Here is a 20,309-nt window from a genome sequence, read left to right as displayed (position 1 = left end):
GCCAGAGGTTCTGGGGTTGCCGTTTGTGAGATGGTCTTTCATGCCTGTCAAGGCAGCTAAGGCGGGTGGCAAGCTCACTCCTTCCCGTACTTGCCTGCTTGATTGACATTGGCTCCCAAATTGCTGCAGCCGTGCCTGAAGAAAAGCAAAGGAGCATAATTTTTCTGAGAGAATTTTCCTGGCACGGGAAGGCATGTGGTGCAGAGAAACGTGCCAGGGAAGAGCCGCTTAGTGCCTGGAAGTGCAAGCCCAGATGCGAACACAACTTCCATCCAAGCCATGCTGTTGTGAAGTCCTTTTTTTTCCAGCCTGCTCTCGCTCAGCACACCAGGCGGGCTGCTCGGGAGGCTGCCCATGGCATTGCTGCAGTCGGCGCTGGATTAGTCGCTGCTCTGTCATTGCTTCAGCTGTCTGAAGAGCTTTGCAGGGAAGATGTTGGACTTAAGCTTCCTGACTGAGGAGGAGTATGAGAAGCTAATGAAGGTTCTGCAGAGAGATGCAGAGCTGAAGAAGAAGGATGAGGATCGCGTCAGGTGAGAGAGCGTTCAGTAACAGCAGGCTCTGAGCTCCCACTGCTCAGAGCAGATTTTTCTGCTTCTTTTAGAGAGGAGTGTGTACGTGTGTGTGTGTGTGCGCGTGCACTGGGAGCGGTGCAGGCTACAGCAGTGCTGTCCCTTCATGCTCACACCTGAAGGGTGTTTTTATTGCCCCTCCTGCTTTTTCAGCCATCCTGCTGTTGCTGCCATCCACTCTCTGCAGGATTGCAGGGCTACACTTTCCTTTTGAGTTAATCAGTAGCTCTCAGAGACGTGAAGGGGCATCTCTTCCCAGCTCTGGGAAGGAACATGCTGATTTCTCAGTGTCTGAGGTTAGAGTAGAGGAGTAGCTGCTACCTTGTTTTCCTCACCCGGTAGCATAGAAGTCCCTTAGGGTGTTTTTTAAATGAGACTTTTCATCCCTGTGTCTTCTTGGGATCCCTCTGGTGCTCTTTGAGGTGGGTCTGTAGGCATCGGCCGTTGTGCAGGCAGCGACGGGTGGGGAGAGGCTATGGCATCTACCAAAGGCTTTGCGGGAGCCGCCGCAGAGCCAGGAATAGCTGCCAGCTTTGTGCGCTTACCACCGGGCATCCCAGCGCTTGGGTCTGGCTGATCTGGGTTGCTTGTTGCTGCTGTCACTTTTTAAATGCCAGCTATGAGACCATCTGGGTTGACAGGATGCACCAGGCTTAGGAAGCTGGCACTGAGTTCTCTGCGGGGAGAAATGAGAGTAGCTCAGTTAGCACGGGTGGCACATTTCGAGTTTACCCCAGTGAAGGATGTGAGTCTTTGACTTGCCGTTGAGCCAGAAAAGAGTAAGAGCCTGTACGAGGGCTGCTCCAGGTTGGAGGGGGATGTGGTGCCTTTGCAGCAGGCTCTGGGGAGCCTACGTGTAGGGGTGAGAGCTAGAGAGACCGAGAGACCGAGAACTGGTGGTGGCATGGGAGCGACTTGGGCTTGAGGTGTATGTGTCTGCAACCTCTTCCTTCTCCCTGAATAGTACTATAAATGACCATCTGTTTATTTTGCTTTTTTTTTTTTCTCCTAAAATGCAGCAAAAATTCTGCTCTGCAGTGGAGGTTTGGGGGAAAAACAGTGTTTGAATGTTTTCAGTTTTGTTTGCCCTTCTTTGGAAGCTACTGCACAAAAGACTTCCGTTTGGGAATGACATGAATTACATCCTAAGTGAGGGTGGTGCCAAGTGCCCCTTACTGTTAGTATAGTTAAACCCCGTAAGACCTTTGGTGCAAATGTGGATGTGCTTGTCTCCAGCGTACACTCCGGTGGAGCCGTCAACAGGTGCCTGCTGGGGGGAAACCAAGTCAATGCCATTACATTGATCGGGTGTCAGCAGGATTAAAATATGTTCCTAAATCTCCTCTGGGCTAGTTCCTCGAGACCCTCACGGGAGCGATCTGGATGGGGAAGCTGTGCAGCTACCTGGCTGGGATCTCCTGCTGAGCCGCTCCGCGCTGCCTGCGAAGGCTTGAGGAGGGAGCTCCGTTATCCCCATGCCATTGCCAGATAACCCCCCCCCTTCTGGCACGCTGGCCTTTAGGCAGTCAAAGTGGCCCTTTAAGGAGCCACTGTTATCTGGGTTTTTGATCCCTTCTTCCTGCTGGGATTTGGACTGAGATGGCCGATTCCTTTGGCCTGTCAGGTCTCTGTAGCGAGTGGTGGGAAGCAGTGCCAGCTGAAAGGGAGCTAATTCTGCAAACTGTGTCAAAACAAAATAACTGGAGGCGAGTTAAAAGTACAGGCTAGCAAAAAGAGCACTAACGGGTTTAGGTGCCAAAAACCAGCCCTGGGTGTGCCCAAGTCTGTTACAGTAAGAGAAGCTGTGTTCAGGAAGGAGAGCTAACTGTTTGTGTGCCAAAACCGGCATGGCAGGAGGGAGAGGAGTAATGTCTAGGGAGAATGTACAGGGCCAGATCGGTCCCCTAAAAAACATAATTTATTTTGATGGTTTACATCAGATTTGGTTTAAAAGTTTTTGCAGCTCAGAAAGAGATTAATAGACAAATAAACCAGAGAAGTGTAGGATCTGTAAACAGCCCCCCACCCTCAAACCCTTGGGGCTACAAAACAAATGGACAAATCTCCTTGCCAGGTGGCTCCATTTGGGATTTGTAAAGTTTGGAAGAGGTGAAAGCCTGTGTTTACAAGGTGTTGTTTCCTTTCCAAATAAAGCATGAATCAGCTTTCATTTTAAAGCAATTTTGACCCTTGTGATTGCAAAAAATAATCCCTGGATCCTTTGTAGTAGTAGGCGGTTGAGCTGTATGTGCAGTAGTCATAAAGGTAGGTTGGGGAAGTTGAAACCTTGGAGACCTTTCTAGTATGTAATGTTCTTATTGACTTTTAGGCGGATTCAGGGCTCCATCAAGGATGAAAAGAAGAAGAAATTCGTGACTGGTGAATGGTTTTCAGAAGTGAAGGCAAAACGGTTTCAAGAAGACTTAGAGGGGTCGGATCTGCTTCGGGCATCAATTAGAAGGAAAAAGGGCAAGCTGGAAAGTAAGTATGTTAGTGTGCATCTTAACAAAACAAATTGATGGACCAGAAAAAAAATGTTAGGTATGGAGGTCTCCCTATACGAGGAGCCTGTTGAGGACCACCTGTATGTTGTAATGAGAGGGTTCTCAGCTAAACTTTCAGTACCAGAAGAAATACCTGATTATCAAAATCAAGGCCCAAGAAAAAAATTACAGTGTGGCAGAGGTAAAGCTTGTACGCCAGCTGCATGCAGTCGATGCCTTCTCCTCACCTCAATTTCTTTCTTCCAAAATGTCTGTTTGTAAGAGATTGCTGGAATCGTTTCTTGTTGAAGCTGCCTGAGGATTTAGGGAAAGAAATCATGTAGGACAATTTCTGGCATCAAACTTCTGGGTCAAAGATCCCCAGTTCCTAGACTGCTCTGATAAAAGCAGGACAGCTGGCTGCTCTTACCAGCCCCCTTTGAGGGCAGGACCCAGGACAGTGGGGTCAGTCACATCTCTGCAAAGGGATAAGGGTGCCTCTCTTCTGGCAGAAATTTGCCCTCTCCGAGAGGGCAACATCAGTGCAATGGAGCACGCCTAGCTTTCTATAAGGGGAAAAATTCCTAGGCACAAGGTAGCTTTCTAAGGGAAAAGGGCTTTGGGGCCAAGTCTGAATGGTCCCCAGGCTGCTGTGCCTCAGCAAGGTATGTCTGGGACCTTGGGCTAATTCCAACAGAAGGCAAGATGCACTGCGTGTCGTTTGACGTGCAGCTGAACCCTCATGGTTGTGCATAAAACAGAACAAATCAGATTTGATGGCTCAGGGCTGTGAAGGAAGAAAGCAGCCCCGTGTCAAATGAGCAGGACTGTGCTTTGAGTCCAAATGTAACCAGCCTGGAGCTGGCACTCTGTGCTGAGCATTTGTGCAAAGCAGATCTGAGGATGATTCACATCCAGTCCTGAACATGACGACAGGCCAATTTACTCAGCAGCAGGACTTTGGGACTGTGTCCCAGTCTCACACAACCTCCAGACTGATTCTTTGTCAGGGTGGGTAGTCACAGATACTCAGACATGGCTGGGAAGTAACTGGCTGCTGCTGCTGCTGCTCTGGGGAAGCCATGGCTTTGATAGACAGCTCTAAGCAGTCTGCCGTGGTCCTTAGTGTTAAAACTGGGCTCTGTTCTGTTGCAGTAAAGTTAGAGCTATCTTCCATCTGTCCAAAACTCAAATGTCATCTCCACCAGTTCAGTTCAGCCCGATTCCCTGGACCCAGCTACATTTCCTGCTGTGGTGCTGCAGCAATAAAGATCGCTCCTTCGCTTGCTCGGCCTCCTTGGCCAGTATTTCTCTGTAACATTAGTTTCCTCCCCTCTCTAAGGCCCCAATTTAATTGAGCGCTCTTAACTCCACATTACTGGACACATACTCAAAGCTAAACACTTGCTAGGGACTTCAATACCTGAGGAGCCTCATTTTCTTTTCTCTTTTTGTTTGTTCCTGACAGCTCATGTGACTGAGGATAGATTCGGTGGAGCCTTAGGTGCAGAACTGACCCATTATATTTTACACAAAGTTGCTTTTATCCTTATATCCTTATACTGAGGATTTATTATAGTATTAAATTTACTATTTTATCATCCCTCCAGAACGTGAAAACATGTAAAGCCTTTTCCAGCTTGACAGAGTAGACTGGCCATTTCTGCAGTGGCTGCTCTGCTTTTTGAGGATGTGCTTTTATGCTTGCACCCTCTTTATGTGAAGAGACAGATGCTTCAGCAGCCTCTTTGCCCCTGAAAGGGTCCCAGGCCAGATGAAAGGCCTTACTTCTACAACCCGACTAACAGTCAGCAGTGAACTGGATTTGTTTGCCTTGTGCCTTGGCAGTAGCATCGGCATCCTTAGCTTGCAGCCCATTTCAGCAAAGCAAAATTTGAAGTACTTTTGGTTTTAGATTTAACTTTTACTGCTGATGTTTGCATGGGATGTGGCCTCAGGTTATCCTCTAAAATAATCTCCTTATTAGTATTGCATTAATATACAAATTATGTCTTTGCTTGTATATTTTGGGTACTTGACTAATGCTGTTTTAAGAAGGATGAAGCAAATGTTACTAAATTACTATAGTGACTTACCCCTCTTTCTTCCTTTTCAACTTTTTCTTCTTCTCTTTCTTTCCCTTTGTTTATTTTCAGGCTTATTTTGATAAATCACAGGCATAACATGTGACTTTTTTGCTTTCTCTTACTATTTCCGCTGCCATTTTGCAGTGTTGGTTGAGGATCAGGATTCTGCAGCTAGTATTTTCACCTCCCTGTAATCTAGTGCGCACTCAGCTCCCGCAGTGGTTCCTATCTAGAGATGGCCTCCCTTCACACGTGAGAGCAAGCATTTCTCTCGTTGGCTTGCTCCGGTGAGAACAGCGCTAGGCCCATCATGGGGAAGGACTAGACCCTTTCCAAATAATTTAGCCATGCAACTCAGGTTCAATCTGCAACAGATGAGCTAAGGGCCTTTGCTCGCCATCTTGACAAGCTTTTTTTCTTCTCCTGGAATGATTAGATTCATTCACCTCCTGTTGGCTTTCAAGGTGACGAAGGGGTGCATATTCATCTAACCAAATAAATGTAATATGTTTATGACTCTAGGGCTTTTAATCCTGATTTAAGTCTTTGATAATTGTATTAGGGAATGAAATGAGAAAATCCCTAGCTGGAAGAGCCCTATTGAGGTAGTTTCTGGCATTCCCTTTGAGTGGTGAATATGCTAAAGAGGGATGGAAATTCATACCTGCACAGAAGAAGGCCCAGCAACCTTTTCTCGAGCACCTTCAGAAGGGATGGCTGCATCAAGTCCCTAAGGGATTTCACAGTTGCTGTTGATTAGAAATAGAAGACACTAGTAGTGGGGCAGCAATATAAATATAAAATAGATACATACCCTACATTTAAGTTGCAGTCTACGGAGCCGCACAGACGGGTGAGCAAGTTAGCACGCTGGGTGGCTCCCGTAACGGAGCTATCCATGACAGCACCCTCAGAATCGGCTTGTTTGATCTGGTGAGAAGCAAAGTAAGCTAGGCTGAGATGAGCTGAAGGTTACCCCAATTCTGTTCTTCCCAGTGCCTGTGCGGGCTTATTCAGAAGCAGCGTGGGTATTGCTACATACCCGGGCAGCTTGCAGCCCAGGCAGCCTGCGCGGCTCAGCGCCAAGGGGACTTCTCCGGGCTGGAGATAACGAACAGTTTGTACATCTTGCGAGGAGTGCCGCGGTTGCAGCACACCTACCCTCGGCTGCCCTCGCTCATTCTCAGTCTGGGCGACTGGCTGAATTTGGTGATAACTTCTCCTTTAGCCTGGGTGCTGTGAATACACGAGAGCTAAGAGCTGTCTAGCAGAGAGGCTGTTGGATCCACCCGCCAAAGCACGGAAGCTCCCTGCAGCACAGGGGGCAATGCTTTCCCCGAGCGTTGAATGCCTGTATTTGAGAGTGCTGGGAAGTGGGTGAAGCAGCCGAAGTATTACACCAGCTGTGGCTGTGCACACACGGACACGCGCACACACACACACACACACACACACACAAGTGTATATATATGTGTGTGTGTGTATTTATATGTATGTATATATACAAGTTAAACTGGTCAGACCACTACTAATTTCCGATGGAATTTGCCCCTTATTCTGTCTCATCCTAAAGCTACCACGGGCATTTTACTTATCTTGCGGGGTTACAATGTGCTAATAAGCCATCCGTTTGCGGTTCAGTCGAGCGCAGCCGTGTTAGCGACGGAGCAGTTCTGACGGGCGGTAATGTGGATGAGAGGAGCTGAGCGCCTGTTGGCGCTGCTTGTTCAGTCGCGAGGTGGGAGCTCTGCCTGCGAAGTTCTCGGGGGGAGGTGCCACAAAAAAACAAATATGATGCAATGGCTTTAGAAGGGAGGTAGGAGAGGAATGCGGTCGTTAGTTGTCAAGGTCTTTTTAACCACGATGGGCAGAGTGAAAATATGGGAGCTGTGTTTGGTTCTTCTAATTCCAGAGCAGTTGCCTGCTGGCATCTCACGCGTCAGGTTTGGGGCAGGAGGGGAGGACGTGGCTGGCTGTACAAATAAATGCTCCTCAGCCTGCTTTCCCAGGCCTGCATGTGACGTGTCCTTCCTGCACGTGCCATCAACCACGTCACGACTTTTCTGTCCCGAAACAATGTTCTGTGGCGCTTTTTGCACAGCAACGTTTGCATGGACAAAGTGCAGCCCTTCTCCCCCAAAACTTGCCGTGTAAAATTGGTAGCCAGCTCTCAGCAAAGCCTGCCGTGCGCCTACTTCATGCCGCTGCAGTCCAGGGAAGACCACAGGGCCATGCGCGGGGCGGGAGGGAAACCGTCGGGGCTGCGGCGTTTTTCTAACTCGCGATGCACGGACAACTCCCAGGTGGGATCTGGCGCTTACCTGCAGGCTGCCCTGGTGCTGGCTGGCACCACCCAGACAGTGTAGGAATGGTATTTGTATTGCAGCCTGGCTCTGGGATTAATCTGCTGTTGGGTTTGGTGCAGTTTTCTAGACAGATAACAAATAACACTATATTATTTAATGTCATATATGAGGCCTTTGAGCCTCCAATTCCATTATATAATGAAATCTAGGCTGAAAAGATTCGGCAGATTTTGTAACCAGTAAATTTACTCTTTAAAATAGACATAGATGCATGTGAATAAACATGTGCAAACCTTGTGTATTTTTTTGTTGACCAGACTAAACTAAATTTTGCATCACTGTTTGAGGGTTTAATCCTTCTGGTTTTTATGGTAGCAAGACAGCATATTTGCCAGCTAAACGTCTAATGCAACTTTTTACCCAGGCAGGTTGTTCTAAAGGTTACTGTCTTCTACTGTTTTTTCTTTAGGGTCTGAGATTGCTCAGAAGACATAGCTGAGCCCTGTGCCAGTAAAAATAGCAGGGATCTCCTCATTAACTGTATTGGCCTCCTCCTTTGTTTGCCAAGATCGGATGACTTTGAGTCAAAACAGGAAATAGCTGAATTTAAATCCTGGAACGGATTAACTTTATTGACAGCCACGGCAGTGTCCTGCTAAGGTTCCTTATGATGTGACAGCTCCTGTCGTTAGTCAGGCATGAGCCAGCTCTGTTTGGGCTCTCAGGTCCGTGGGGCCTGGATGTGCTTTGCCGCGCGGGGATCGCAGGTGGCACTGCCCCGGTGGTCCCCCTCCGCGGGGCCGCAGGCAAACCCCCTCAGCTGCCCCCCGTTAATTCCCCGGGGCTTGTGCCGGGGGGAATCATTTAAGGAGCCCTCGCTTTCACCAAGTAAAACATTGTGGCCATTGCAAGTTCACTTACATGTCGTTTCCCAATTGTCTCTGCTGTATAACAGATGAGCCTAACGAGCACATCCGGAGTGGGCTGGACGGCAGAGCAGCCGCGAGTCCTCCCGTCCCCGAGCACGCTCCCGGCGCGGGAGAGGAGAGGTAAGCCTGGCCGCGTGCCGCCCCTGCCTGCTCCCGCCAGGCCCTGGCTGCTGCTCTTGCTTCTAAGGAAAACTGAATGCGACCCTGGTCTTTTAACTGAGTTTCCAAGACCATATTAGTAATACATGATATAGGATATTTTTAAAATCCTTTTTCCAGGAATTGTCAGAATATCAGCCCTCCCCCAATAACTAAGTGGTAATGTGCTTATCCCAGAACGGTTTTTCCTGCATGATTTGATAAGGAGTCAGTAAAATGGAAGCTGTCGCTAATGTCAGGATATTCTGGGTAGTTTTTCAAAGTAATTGTGATTTTTATTTGTTTAATTTTTGCCTTGGAGCAATCCTAACAAAATGAACTGTTTTAGGAAACTGGTCATTTCCTGCCAGCGCCGACCACTGTGTCCAGTGTTCAGCACTCTGCATCAAGGCTTGGTAGGATTTCAAGTTGTGCTGACTGTGCAGAAACACCCAGTAAAAGCACCTCAATGAGCAGATCAGTGACCTCACTCAATATTTATGGGCTATGGAGAAGCCATTAAAATATTCACATTTTCATTTACTGTGGCTCCCATCTCATTTGCATTTTTTTGTCAGCAAAATGAGGAATCATTCTTCACAGGCGACAATTGCCCCAAGTAATTATTAAATACGGGCCTTGACGATGCTTCCAGACCTCATGCAGCTGATCAGAAGGGATTGTTTAACAGGAATGCGGCCTCAGCTTGCCCAAGATGCTCCTGCTTTACTAGCACAGCAGTGTTCCTTACCTTTTTCTTTCGTTTTGATTAAACTCTGAAAAACTTACTTTGTTTTTCTCAGTCAAGCTTAAGCACAAAGCATTCCTATGTTAAATCTCACCAGTGGTCCAGTGTGACAGCTTTTTCACTCTGGAGAGCAGCCACCACTGGACTCTTCCAAAGAAGGTAGAAGCAGTCAGAGAAACTGCTTGCGTTGTGCATTTCTTCTATTTGTTTACCAGGTAGTTTGCAATCAACTTATATTCCAAGCATGAATATCTATATCCCGTGCTATAGTTTTGTCCTAACTATTGTTGTTGTAATTATTCCTGCTGTTTATAAATTCTCAGTGAATGTGGCTAAGCCTTTGGTTTGTGTGGGGAAGGGTAGAGCGGCCAGACCTGTTCCTTTTGGGACCAAAGTCTGGAAGGGCGTCTCCCTCCTGTGTAGCTTTGGGCTCTTTTAGCGCTGCCACATCCCGTGTTTTCCTTACAGTTTTCTCACAGAAGGGGAAAGTCTGAATAAGCCTACAAGTTTACACCACTGTTTTTATTGAGCAACTTCTTTATTGTCTGCAGTGGGAGACTTGTCCTTACTCTAAGTTCAGACCATTTAACATGTTCTCAAGTCATTCCAAAGATATGAAGAAAATAAATGAAGGCACCAGCTCTGGACAGCCGGAACATGTTGGACTCAGTCAGTAGATGGAAGCGGCAATGTAGCTGAACAGAGCTGACCTGACATTGAAGGCTGCCAAATCACCTGTGCAGGAGACGCCCACAGAGCGTGTCCTACCCCGATCTCTTTGCTGAGGTGTTTCTCATCTCCCACAGATCCAATGTGGTTGCGTTTGATACTGCAGAAGGGCATAAAATCTTGCCAAAACCAAAGCCAAGACGTCCTGTCCTGCTGTATGCGTCACACAAGGTAGTATGGCCATGGCCTCTGCATTTTGTTTCGTTATTCCTTGGAACTTCACGCAATCCGTGTCTATTGGCAGGGGCTCCAGAGACTGTCTGCCTTGGTGTCTGTGCTCAATTAAAAGACATTTTTCCCATCTTGCCAGTTTATATACACTGATAGGATTTGTTTTCCATTCAGAGATCCAGTATACTTGATGTTTCTTCCTCAGAGAGTGACACTGGAACAAATCCGTTTGTGGCTGCAACAGACAGCTTGCATTTGTCTCGAAAAGGTAAGGTTTTTGTTCAGTGAGCCATGTGAGTTTTTATTATTCAGCATCAGACACCAAGAGACAAGATGCTTTTTTTGTGTGTACAATGAAGAGGGAAGAGCGTTTCTTCCCTTTGCATATAAGAAAGGGCTGATGCCATGTTGCAAAGAGGGGGGCTGGGTTTGGTTGGGATTTTTTTCAGATGAAAGGAGGCTTGCTGAACTTACAAAATGGGGAAGGACTGGGAAAATATTGGTGGTTTCTGGAAACTACCCTCTGGCTTCCCTTTGAGAAGCTGTAGCACAAACCTTCCGGGAGAAATACTGTGTGATACTATGGGATGGGTTGTGAACATCTGTCATTGTTGTAGGTCATGGAGTATCTCCATTGCCTGCCAAGCTTTCAGAGGATGCTGTGCCTCAGTCCAGCAGTTCAGCTGGAGGAGATGCTGTTAATGGGGCCACTGGCACCACAGCAGTGGCAAAAACTCCACCCGAAGAAATTTATGGTCCCAGCAAGATACCGGTTAAGAAGAAACCAAGCAGAACTTTCCCCAGATCAGAGCAGTTTGTGAATCACATGAGCCCAGCTGAGAACAGCCTCACAAAGAAGGAGCTGCTGGTAAGCCCCAAACCACTCGGTGCAGAGGGAGAAAGCAACCGGACTGTGAAGCAAGGCACGAACTATACAATCTCTTCCATGAGTAATAAAGAGGAGGATATTGGCCTAGATCGTGAACACTTCAAGAACTTGAAGAACTTTTGGGAGAAGGCAGCAGACTCTGTGGCAGGGGGAAGCGTTTCCCAGGACCCGAGCTCCGTGGAGGCGAACGGTAGGCAGTTCAGGCTGTATCACTCACTCTCTGTCCAGTCCAGCCAAAGCCAGGACAGCGAAGAAAAATCTGTCATCTCTACCCGAACAAGAACCCCCTATAAAAGGACAATAACTTTGTCTTCTAGTGAGGAAGAGCCAAGCTATGTAGCCCCTGCAAGAAAGGGATCGATTTCTTTCGGTCCTAGATCCACGTATGCCAAGAGCAAAGGCACACTGGTTACAAGAAATAACTCGCTGAGCGAAAGCAATGGGAAGCCACCTTCACCAGAGGAAGAGAAGGCAGCACAGCGCTGCTCAAAGAAATCCAGATTGCCTGTGCGAGTGCCTTCCATCAAAATAGAGTCGCCTACCAAAGAAGTGTCTGGCAGCACGTTTGAGCCGGAGACGCCTACAGATGAGTTTATCATGGCAGAAGAGCGCAAGCATCAAGTGGATTCACTGGTGAGCAGGGTGCAGATACTGATCGAGCCCACACTTGCAGATGGTGAGAAGGATGATGAGAAAGAGCAAAGGTCTGATTTGGGCACTCATAACAACATGGAAATAAATGGAGAGCTACCTGAGGAAAAAATGTGCGAGTCTTCAGACAACCCAACATCCGGAGAACCAGCTGGAGAGAGAGGAGTCGTGCAGGGAACGGACTCAGCTGTTTACTCAGGTACCGAGGGCTGTAACTGTACCCTGTGAAATCCCAATGAGCGTCTTCCCTAAGTCTGTTTTCCTCCCTGTCCCTTCTGCATTTTGCACATTTTCTCCATTTCTACGTTTATGCCGTTTTACATTTTGCACAAAGTTAGTATGTGTGGAATGTGTTTAGCAAACTGCTCTGAAAATAAAGTCTTCTGCTTAGCTCAGTGCAAGTGTAGACGAGTGCAATGCTATACAGTTCCCTTGCCTTCCTCCCTGCTTCCCGGTGGCCCTAATCCCTTACCTGGCAGCTCCTCGGCTCAGGACAGCTCTCCGTTTCTTTAGCCTTACCTGCAACAGCTCGCATGAACTCATTTATTTCACTAACTGGGAATTCTGTGCTTTCTTCAAATGTAGAGCTAGAGGAATTCTTTGTGGTGGTAAAAAAATAGGTTATTTGCATGGTATCAGACATAAATAACAGAAATAAAATGTGTTTAACAAATACATTGGCCTTTAGGCTACCTTGATACCACTACATGCTTATCTCAAATTGAACAGAGCTGGCCATCAGTGTTTAAATGAAAACCTGGGCTTTGGGGGCTCCACAAGTGAATGTGGATACTAAATTGCAACCAAAGTGGACTGAACAAGCCATCTGATCTTTCTGAGCTCTCACACCATGTTCTCAACCCTGATGCTATCAGTAGTATCACCACTTTATCAGCCTCTTCCTTTGGGTTTGACAGACTCTTGTGGTGATTGTTAATATGAGCAAAATTCTTGTTAAATGCAGTTTGTTTTAAATGTGGGGTCTGCTTGCCCAGAGTCCTGTTCACTACCAAGCAAAGACCTAGGGAGAGAGAGCTCCCCATCTCCATTTCCCAAATTTCATGTCCTCAAAGAACTGGGTAAAATGCGTTTGAGAGGATTTTCCATGCGCTCATCTGATTTTCATTTTTAACAGTGCCATTTCTTGGCTTATTTCCTGCCTCACATAACATCTCCATGAAAATCCTGAATTGCACTTCAGGTAAACACAAACACTTCCTCTATTTACCAGATTATTCTTACATTTCTCAGGTTTCTTGCATTATTTTTACATTCATTTCAGGATGATATTAGCAGATGGCTGTGTTGCATTGGAAGGTCTGTGCAAGTGGTGGTCTGTTTTGGGGGCTGGGTTAATCCAGTGTTTGCATTTCCCATCATAGAGTGAAGAGCTTTTTGTGGGGAGAGACATTAAAGAGAGATGATTTGAAAGCAGCACTGTGTAATGTAACTGTGATGTGTTGTAAGCAGAACGAACAAGCCAGCAGACACACACACTCACGCGCTTGTTGACACACTGCCTGTTTGTATTTATTTACCCTGTTGATTTGGATTTTCTTATATTGCAGAGGAAGATGGAGATCGTTCTCCCGCTGCTCAGGCATTGGCCCGAGCAAACAGCATTAATCTCGCAAAGAGCATGGTGAACATTTACACAACCACAGAGAGTGAGTAACGTCTTTCTGCTTTTTGGTTTACATTCCCTGAAGAAAATATATTATGTCTGAGTTCTGCATCCCTGGTGCTTCAGTGCTTGTACCAGGCAAGGAAAATGACATATTGTTTCATCATCAAATTAGAGAGCTTATAGTGCCTAAAATTAAATTCAGAGCCAGGAAATTGCAGCTAGATTGATGGTACGTTACACAGTGTGTGCAGGAACAAGCATGAGGGCTTCAAAGGCTTGGCAAAAAGCTTGTCCCTGTCTCTCCTCTTCCCTGTTGGTGTACTGTGGGACCAGGCCGTATGGCAGCCCGCTCAGCAGGTCCATCAGGCATGCCAGACCACACACACAGCCTGTGAGTTGGCTCCCATCACACGCGCTCTGGGACCCGTGTCTCTGCTGCTCGCAGTGCTGAGCCTGGGCCTCTCCCCCTCTCCAAGAGCCGGGTGTCAGACCCAGCTTGGTGGCCCAGTCCCCTCCCCAGCTACCAGCTGGACCCAGTTCGTGGTTGTTGGTTTCTTTTTGAGAAACGAAGAGAGGCTAAGGAGAAGGCAACGCAGGAAGCAGCAGCAGAGCTGAAGAAGCTGGTGGCCAGTAAACCTGTCTGCACCACCAAGCAGCCCAAGGAAGCAGCAGCAGGGAGAAGGCCTGGAGAAGGCAGCAGCAATTTCTGTGGCCAAGAAAGCCACTAGCGGTTGAAAGCTGACGGGCCCAAGAAGGCAGCGAGGAGCTTGCGTAAAACCAAAATGGTAAGGCCCAAGGCTGCCAAGACCGAGATGGAGAAGGTTGTGAAGATAATGCCCGAGAAAAGGTAAAGCAACTCAGAGGAAAGGATAGAGCCTATTTGTTTAAGTAAACCCGACTCCTGTTTATGGGAGGGAGGAAAGTCCCCTGCAGGGCTCTGCCAAAGGAAGCCTGCGGATGGTGCATGCTGCGTTGCCTTTGTGTCGCGCACCATCAGGTAACCTCATACCAAATGCATTCCCCATCGTACGACAGAGCGTGCTGTCATATGGGGTGGTGGCTTGAAGCTTTAGGTCCCACACAAGTCGCAGTTCAGTGTCTCGGTCTCCCCACAGACAATCAGGATTTTATGCTCTCTGTATTAAAGCTTATTTAGGATGCCAAACTTCACCCTAGGAAATCCTCCTCTACCACATTGCACTTACTTGTTTACAGTTTAACAAATAACCTGCAGAGAGGGCAAATTTAATATTTTGCTCATGTTTAGAAATAAAAATACTAAATAGACACCTTTACTATCAAAGAAGCTCTTGGACATCTTGAGCATTGAATACTCTGTCAGCATGGCTAACATGTTAAGCAAGTGTGTATATATGCATGGATATTTATTTACATATATCATCTAAAAACAAGCCAGTTATTTTGGAATGAGCTTTGTCATCAAGGAAGTTATTGAAGAAAGTTGAAGACAGAACAAATAGATTTTAGTTAGACATTTAAGCAGTCCAGTAGCCTTCTGTCTAATTTGATGCATTTTTGAATCTTTCACGCTTTTTTCTTTTAGATGTTCTCTTGCCCACCTCTTTGTTTGCCTAGCAAAATATTTGAGATGTGTGTGCAATGCTGAAATTGTAGATATAAATATTTTGCAGCTCTTTTGTACAGGTGATATTGTATACAAGATGCAGTGAGTTGAAAATGTCAGCATGTTTGGTTTCTTTGACAGGGAGGCAGATCTGTATGTTTTCATTCTAAATTAAATCTACACAGATAAAGAAAGCGGTTCAAACAAGTTCCATCTTTAGGCTAATAAGCGTATTAAATTAGCCACTAGAGGGAGAATGCACATTCCCACACACTGAATGAAAACAATTTGAAAATAGCTTTAAAATTTTAGCTAGCAGTTCTTGCTTGGGGAGGGTCCAGCTTCAGAGGCCAACAACAGAGCTGGGGCAAGTGCATGGTACTCCGGTGCCTTCCACAAGCTTTTTCTCCCTTGTGCCCTTAATCAAGAATGAGACTTTCTTATATTTTATCCTTCTGAAAAATAACTGTTGCCTTTTTTTGTTTGTGCCTACAGCGTACAATAAACCTCATTTGATACCCCCTCAGTTTCTTGAACCTGAAAGAGTGAAAGAGCTGAGCAGATCCTCTCCTCTCCTGCTGTCTGAGGTAGGACTGAAATCATAATTTGCTGGAGCAATAATCACAGCATCCCCTGAATGTGAGTCAGCTGCAAGAAAATGTTTCTTGTAGATACCAACAGTGCTTGCTCTAGAGCATGCCTCATTTATATCATAAATAAATGAGAAAAAAACATAAGAAAAAAACTCAATAATCCAGACCAACCTTCTGTCCTGTAACAGTTTTAGTGTTTCAAACCACACCGTTACATGCTCTTCCCCAGAGCTTGGGCGGCTGCATTCAGGTCTTTTTGGAGTCAGTTAATGATGACGTTTGCTCTGTCGGTCAGAGGGAATGCCTCTAGGGAGGCTCCCTGCACTCTCCTCCGCTCTCGTAACCTGCTCTCTGTTTAATGGGGCTCTGCTGAGCTGTTGTTTTTCCTCTGTAGTGTTTCAAAGTGCTCATACTGCAGAGCTTAAAGATGCTTGTTATTTTCTGAGCAGACTGAATCAGACACGGCTTCAGAAATCAGCTTCCAGTTTAACAAGCACAAAAAGACGCCTAGCATTGGCAGCCACTCCTCCGACATGGCATCTGTCTCCTCGGTAGGTACTTAACGCGTACATCTCGCTGGAAAGGGTTTCTTTCACCATCAGATGTGGTGACACTGCATTTAAGCTGATACTGATGATGTGGCCTCTAGAGTATCCTGTTGGTTTCTGCATGGTACGTTATTAAAAGAATGATGGTGATTAATTACTTATTTGTGTTAAAATAGTATCTCAAGGTACCATCCCAAATTAGAGACCCACTGGGCCGATGTTAGACAAATTGAGGGTAAGCGATAGCCCCTGCTCCAAAGTGTGGCCGCTCTGAAGTCTGTCAGTGTGCAGGAGAGAGGGATGCCCATTTTCTAGGTGAGGAAATGAGACACACAGCTATAAAGTGACTTGTTTGTGGCCCAGCTCCAACAGAGCTAGGACTGCAGACTGGTGCCCTCTGCGAGCTCATCCTTCCCTTTATCGGCAAAGTAGAGGGAATTCAGAGCAAAAGTGTGGTTTGGAGCTTTGCTTCTAAAGGAAGGGTTAAAAGAGCTGAGTGTGTTTAGTTAGGCATTTTGAAGGGATTCCTAAGACGCAGTGTTTTGCGGGGGACTGCTTAAAAGTGCTTGAGCTTGCTGTATTTTTGTTGAAGGCAGCTCTAAAGCATATATGTGAGGTTTAAAGAATATAAGTGAAGCAAAGCTTGTAGGGAGAGGTCATAAATGTAGATAAACATGTAAAAAAACAACAAACAAACAATACTCCCCCCCCCAAAAAAAAAAACAGATGAACTTTGGGGCATATGAGTCCTTCTCTGTGTCTGGAGAGTTTGGGAGCATTAAATGAGCCTTTTGTGTCCATAGTCACATGTTCTTAAATATCTCACTCTAGATTCTCTGTTGGGGTGAGTATCTTAAAGGGATGGTAAATGTAACTCTAAGGACTGAGAGGAGATATTTGGTAGGTTCTTGTAGGCTAAAATAGAATGAAATTAAGAACCAAAGGAAGGAGGGCAGACAGAGAAGAATTAGGTTAATTACCAGGGAAGTTTTCTGATAAAATGAGCATGACTGTATCATAGAAACGTGCCAAGAGGGTTAATTATTTGCTTTGTAAACTGTAAACCTTTTATGTTATTCCATCAGTAATGATGAGTGATTGGTGCAATGGAAAATTTTCTCATCATTCTGGGCCTGTGTATTGTTTCTGCTTCATCACTTTCTACCAGTGAAAGACTTAAACCCTTGAAAAAAGAAGCCCAAGGCCTGTGGGCAAATGCAAGGTTTGTTCCAGGAAAGCAGCAACTCTTGGGTGCTTAATTCCTGTTTAATACCTGCAGAAACCTCAATTTCCTGTGCATCTGTGCTTAGTAGACATGCACAGGCAACAGTGTCTGGTAGGACACTGACTCTTCAGGATAGGGACCGTATTTATTTCTGTTTTGTACAGCTCCGTGCACATTGTGAGCAAGCAGCAGGATAGTTAATAGTCAGCTTTTCATGTATTTCTAATTGATATGTTTTTTACTAGCCTAATTTAAAAATTAAATGACAATTAGAAAACTATATCTACCAGAAGTAAGAAGGTTGTATAAAGATAGTTCAAGTTCTCTCAAAATATTTCTTTCTTAATGATGGGACTGGGTCAGGATAGCAGCCATTCGTACTGTAAGTGTGCCACAGGGAAAGGACTCGTGTGGTCCCCCCATTATATTTGACTCAGTTGCCTAATGATTTGGGATTAGGGGTGAAAATCTTACATGTTGGTGGAGCATTCAGGAGAACAGACACTTAGTGCTTCTTAATCCTGGTCTAGGACAGCACATCCCTATGAGACCCTTTTTCAGGTCTTATTCTCATTCTCTTAAATCCTGGTCCCCCAACCCATGCTCATGTGAGTGCAGCTGCAGATGCGGATCATTAATGTGTCAAGAGCATGGTACTACTGAAGAACAGAGTGTGCAGACTATTTCTCTGGGAATGCACTTTTCAGACCATCATCTAGGTCCAGAAACCAAGTCAGGAGGCTGCCTATTTCAGTAGCGCTAACCTTGCTTTTCCACCTGGCAGGTGAGCGGTAGTGTGCTCAGCGTGTACAGTGGCGATTTTGGGAGTGTGGATGCACAAGGTACCGTTGAGTTTGCTCTAGACTATGATGAGAAGAACCGGGAGTTCCAGATTCATGTCTCCCAGTGCAAGGACCTAGCTGTTGTGGATGAGAAAAAAGGCAGATCTGATCCGTGAGTGACACTTCCCTTGGGTGCCTCGTGACTTCTAAACTGTGGAATTTTGTGTTCTGGAGTATTCTTTTTTCTTGTGTTTTTTCTTTCTGAATGTCATGGTTTCCTCCCTCCTCCAGATTTCTGGTGCATGCTTACTGCTGGGATTTTTCCAGCTGATGGTCTGGCGCCATTGGCATCAGTAAAAATGTTGCTGTAGACTAAAATCTGAATAGGATTGAGAAAACTTTGATCACTACAAAGACAGTTTGTGTTATCACAAGAATATGTTCTTTCTACACCCATGTGAACCTTGGTCTCCCTGTGGCAAATGCATTTCAGTAATACCTCTGGAGATGTAGACACATGTCCATGCAAAAAGAAAGCCCTAGAAGTGCCATTAGGTGGCACAATGGCAGTTATAGAGAGGTAGTGATCTCTTTTTTGGTGATGAAAAGAAGGTCAGATTTGAACCTCAAAGGAGAGAGACTTATAATCAGAGTCCTTGAGATGTTCCCTCCTCTCTTATTTCACCCTGATTTTGAAGGCACAGAGATGCTGTATTATGAACATTTCAGAAAACGGATATATGGCCATATTTAAATCCTTATTGGCTTTGCAGATTGGCTAGAGAGCTGCCTGTTCTGAATATTGGTGGCATCCATCCATCTCCAGTGAGATTTATAAGTTCACATGCAAGCCAAGTTAACACCCTAGCAGATCTCTTAATTAGTTTTGGCTCCAGAGAGTCAACTCTGGGTCTTTTGTTCCCATAAATTCCATGTCACCTTTCAGAAATCTCACTCGCTTATTAGAGCGTGGTGATACTGAGGAGGACCCAACTGGAGTTTGTTTTCTTTTACAGGTATGTCAAAACTTATCTGCTCCCAGACAAAGCTAGAATGGGTAAGAGGAAAACCTCAGTGAAGAAGAGAACAGTGAATCCCATTTACAATGAGGTGTTAAGGGTAAGCACAAATACGTGCTGTGAAAAATTGTGTTGTAGCAGGCACCTCTACCAGGCCAGGCTGGGAAAGAGCCTACCTTCTTGGCAGGGCTCCTTCACTTGTCTCCTGCTAACGCTGGGGGACAGCGTTGGGGCTGTGATGCTGGCGGTGGGGGAAAGCGTGAACTTCTCATAGACAGTGAGACAGAGCTGGGCCTGCGCAGCTCCCGGGTGCCAGCTGGTTGTTGTGCCTTCGGTCAGTGGCCACAGCTAAATCTCATCCTCCACCGGAGGAAGATAGGCTTACTGCTTATTGTTGAACACATTCATCGGTATGGGGAGAACCGGAAATACATTAAGGGAATTGACGGAGACCGTGCATTTGGCTGAGTAGAAGGTGGCATGTGAGTCTTTGTGCTGTTGCACTAACTTGTCCGCTAAACATTGCGGTCAGGCCAGTGAGGGCATCCCCGAATGGCCAAGGACAGCAGGGACTGCTCCCTGGGAGGGAGCTTGAAGCACCATCCCTGAGGTCTGGGAAGGAGAAGCTGGAATGGAGGGGAATAGCTGAAAAATGGATTCGGGCTGCCTCTGGAAATCGGGGAGCAGAGAGTGTGACAGACTGCAGAAAACGAAGGAGAAAGGAACCAGAGAGAAATGTGACTTCTGAATAGCTTCTGAACTACTGAAAAATCAGAAATTCATATTTGCTGGTTTGACTGATGCTTTCAATCTTTTTGTAAGAACTGGAGGGTGAAAACAAACAAACCAAATCAGGCAGGAGTTACCTTGCTATGTATTAAAAGCAGGAGACTAGAGGTTGCCAGTGCTTCTAATAACTGGAGACTTTCCATAAGCTCCTCTGATAGCAGGAGCTTCAGACAGCAATGTTTCAGGTTGCACTAAAAGGGCAAAAAGAAATTCCCCAAACCCTCCACCCTCGGAACAGTGTCAAAAAGTCCTCTGATCCCACAGCAGTAAGTGTGAAAATATGAGTGCTAAAGGCTCAGAATCAGAGGGCAAATAAAAGAGAGTCCCTAAATATATTACTTTAAGTCCCACATTATGAGTCAGGCTCAGAACTTTTGATACCTGGCCCTCAGGGTTTGTTTGTTTTTTTGAATTCTTGAATACAGTACAAGGATTGCA

General features: G+C 46.1%; 1 protein-coding gene across 1 annotated transcript in view; it reads left to right on the top strand.

Moving 5' to 3' along the window:
* Nucleotides 1-432: 432 nt before the first annotated feature.
* Nucleotides 433-20,309, top strand: part of LOC106482665 (synaptotagmin-like protein 2) — a 28,617-nt gene continuing 8,740 nt past the window's right edge. The window contains exons 1-11 of the mRNA XM_013940273.2: nt 433-533; nt 2,902-3,053; nt 8,404-8,497; nt 10,070-10,163; nt 10,338-10,431; nt 10,781-11,902; nt 13,272-13,370; nt 15,411-15,502; nt 15,958-16,059; nt 18,066-18,235; nt 19,080-19,182. Of these exons, the coding sequence (XP_013795727.2) occupies nt 433-533; nt 2,902-3,053; nt 8,404-8,497; nt 10,070-10,163; nt 10,338-10,431; nt 10,781-11,902; nt 13,272-13,370; nt 15,411-15,502; nt 15,958-16,059; nt 18,066-18,235; nt 19,080-19,182 (2,223 nt within the window). The remainder of the gene's footprint in view (nt 534-2,901; nt 3,054-8,403; nt 8,498-10,069; nt 10,164-10,337; nt 10,432-10,780; nt 11,903-13,271; nt 13,371-15,410; nt 15,503-15,957; nt 16,060-18,065; nt 18,236-19,079; nt 19,183-20,309) is intronic.

This window comes from Apteryx mantelli, chromosome 13 (assembly GCF_036417845.1).
Source record: "Apteryx mantelli isolate bAptMan1 chromosome 13, bAptMan1.hap1, whole genome shotgun sequence".
NCBI lineage: Eukaryota > Metazoa > Chordata > Aves > Apterygiformes > Apterygidae > Apteryx > Apteryx mantelli.
Note: the sequence above shows the minus strand (reverse complement) of the source record. Positions and strands in the feature narration are given on the sequence as shown.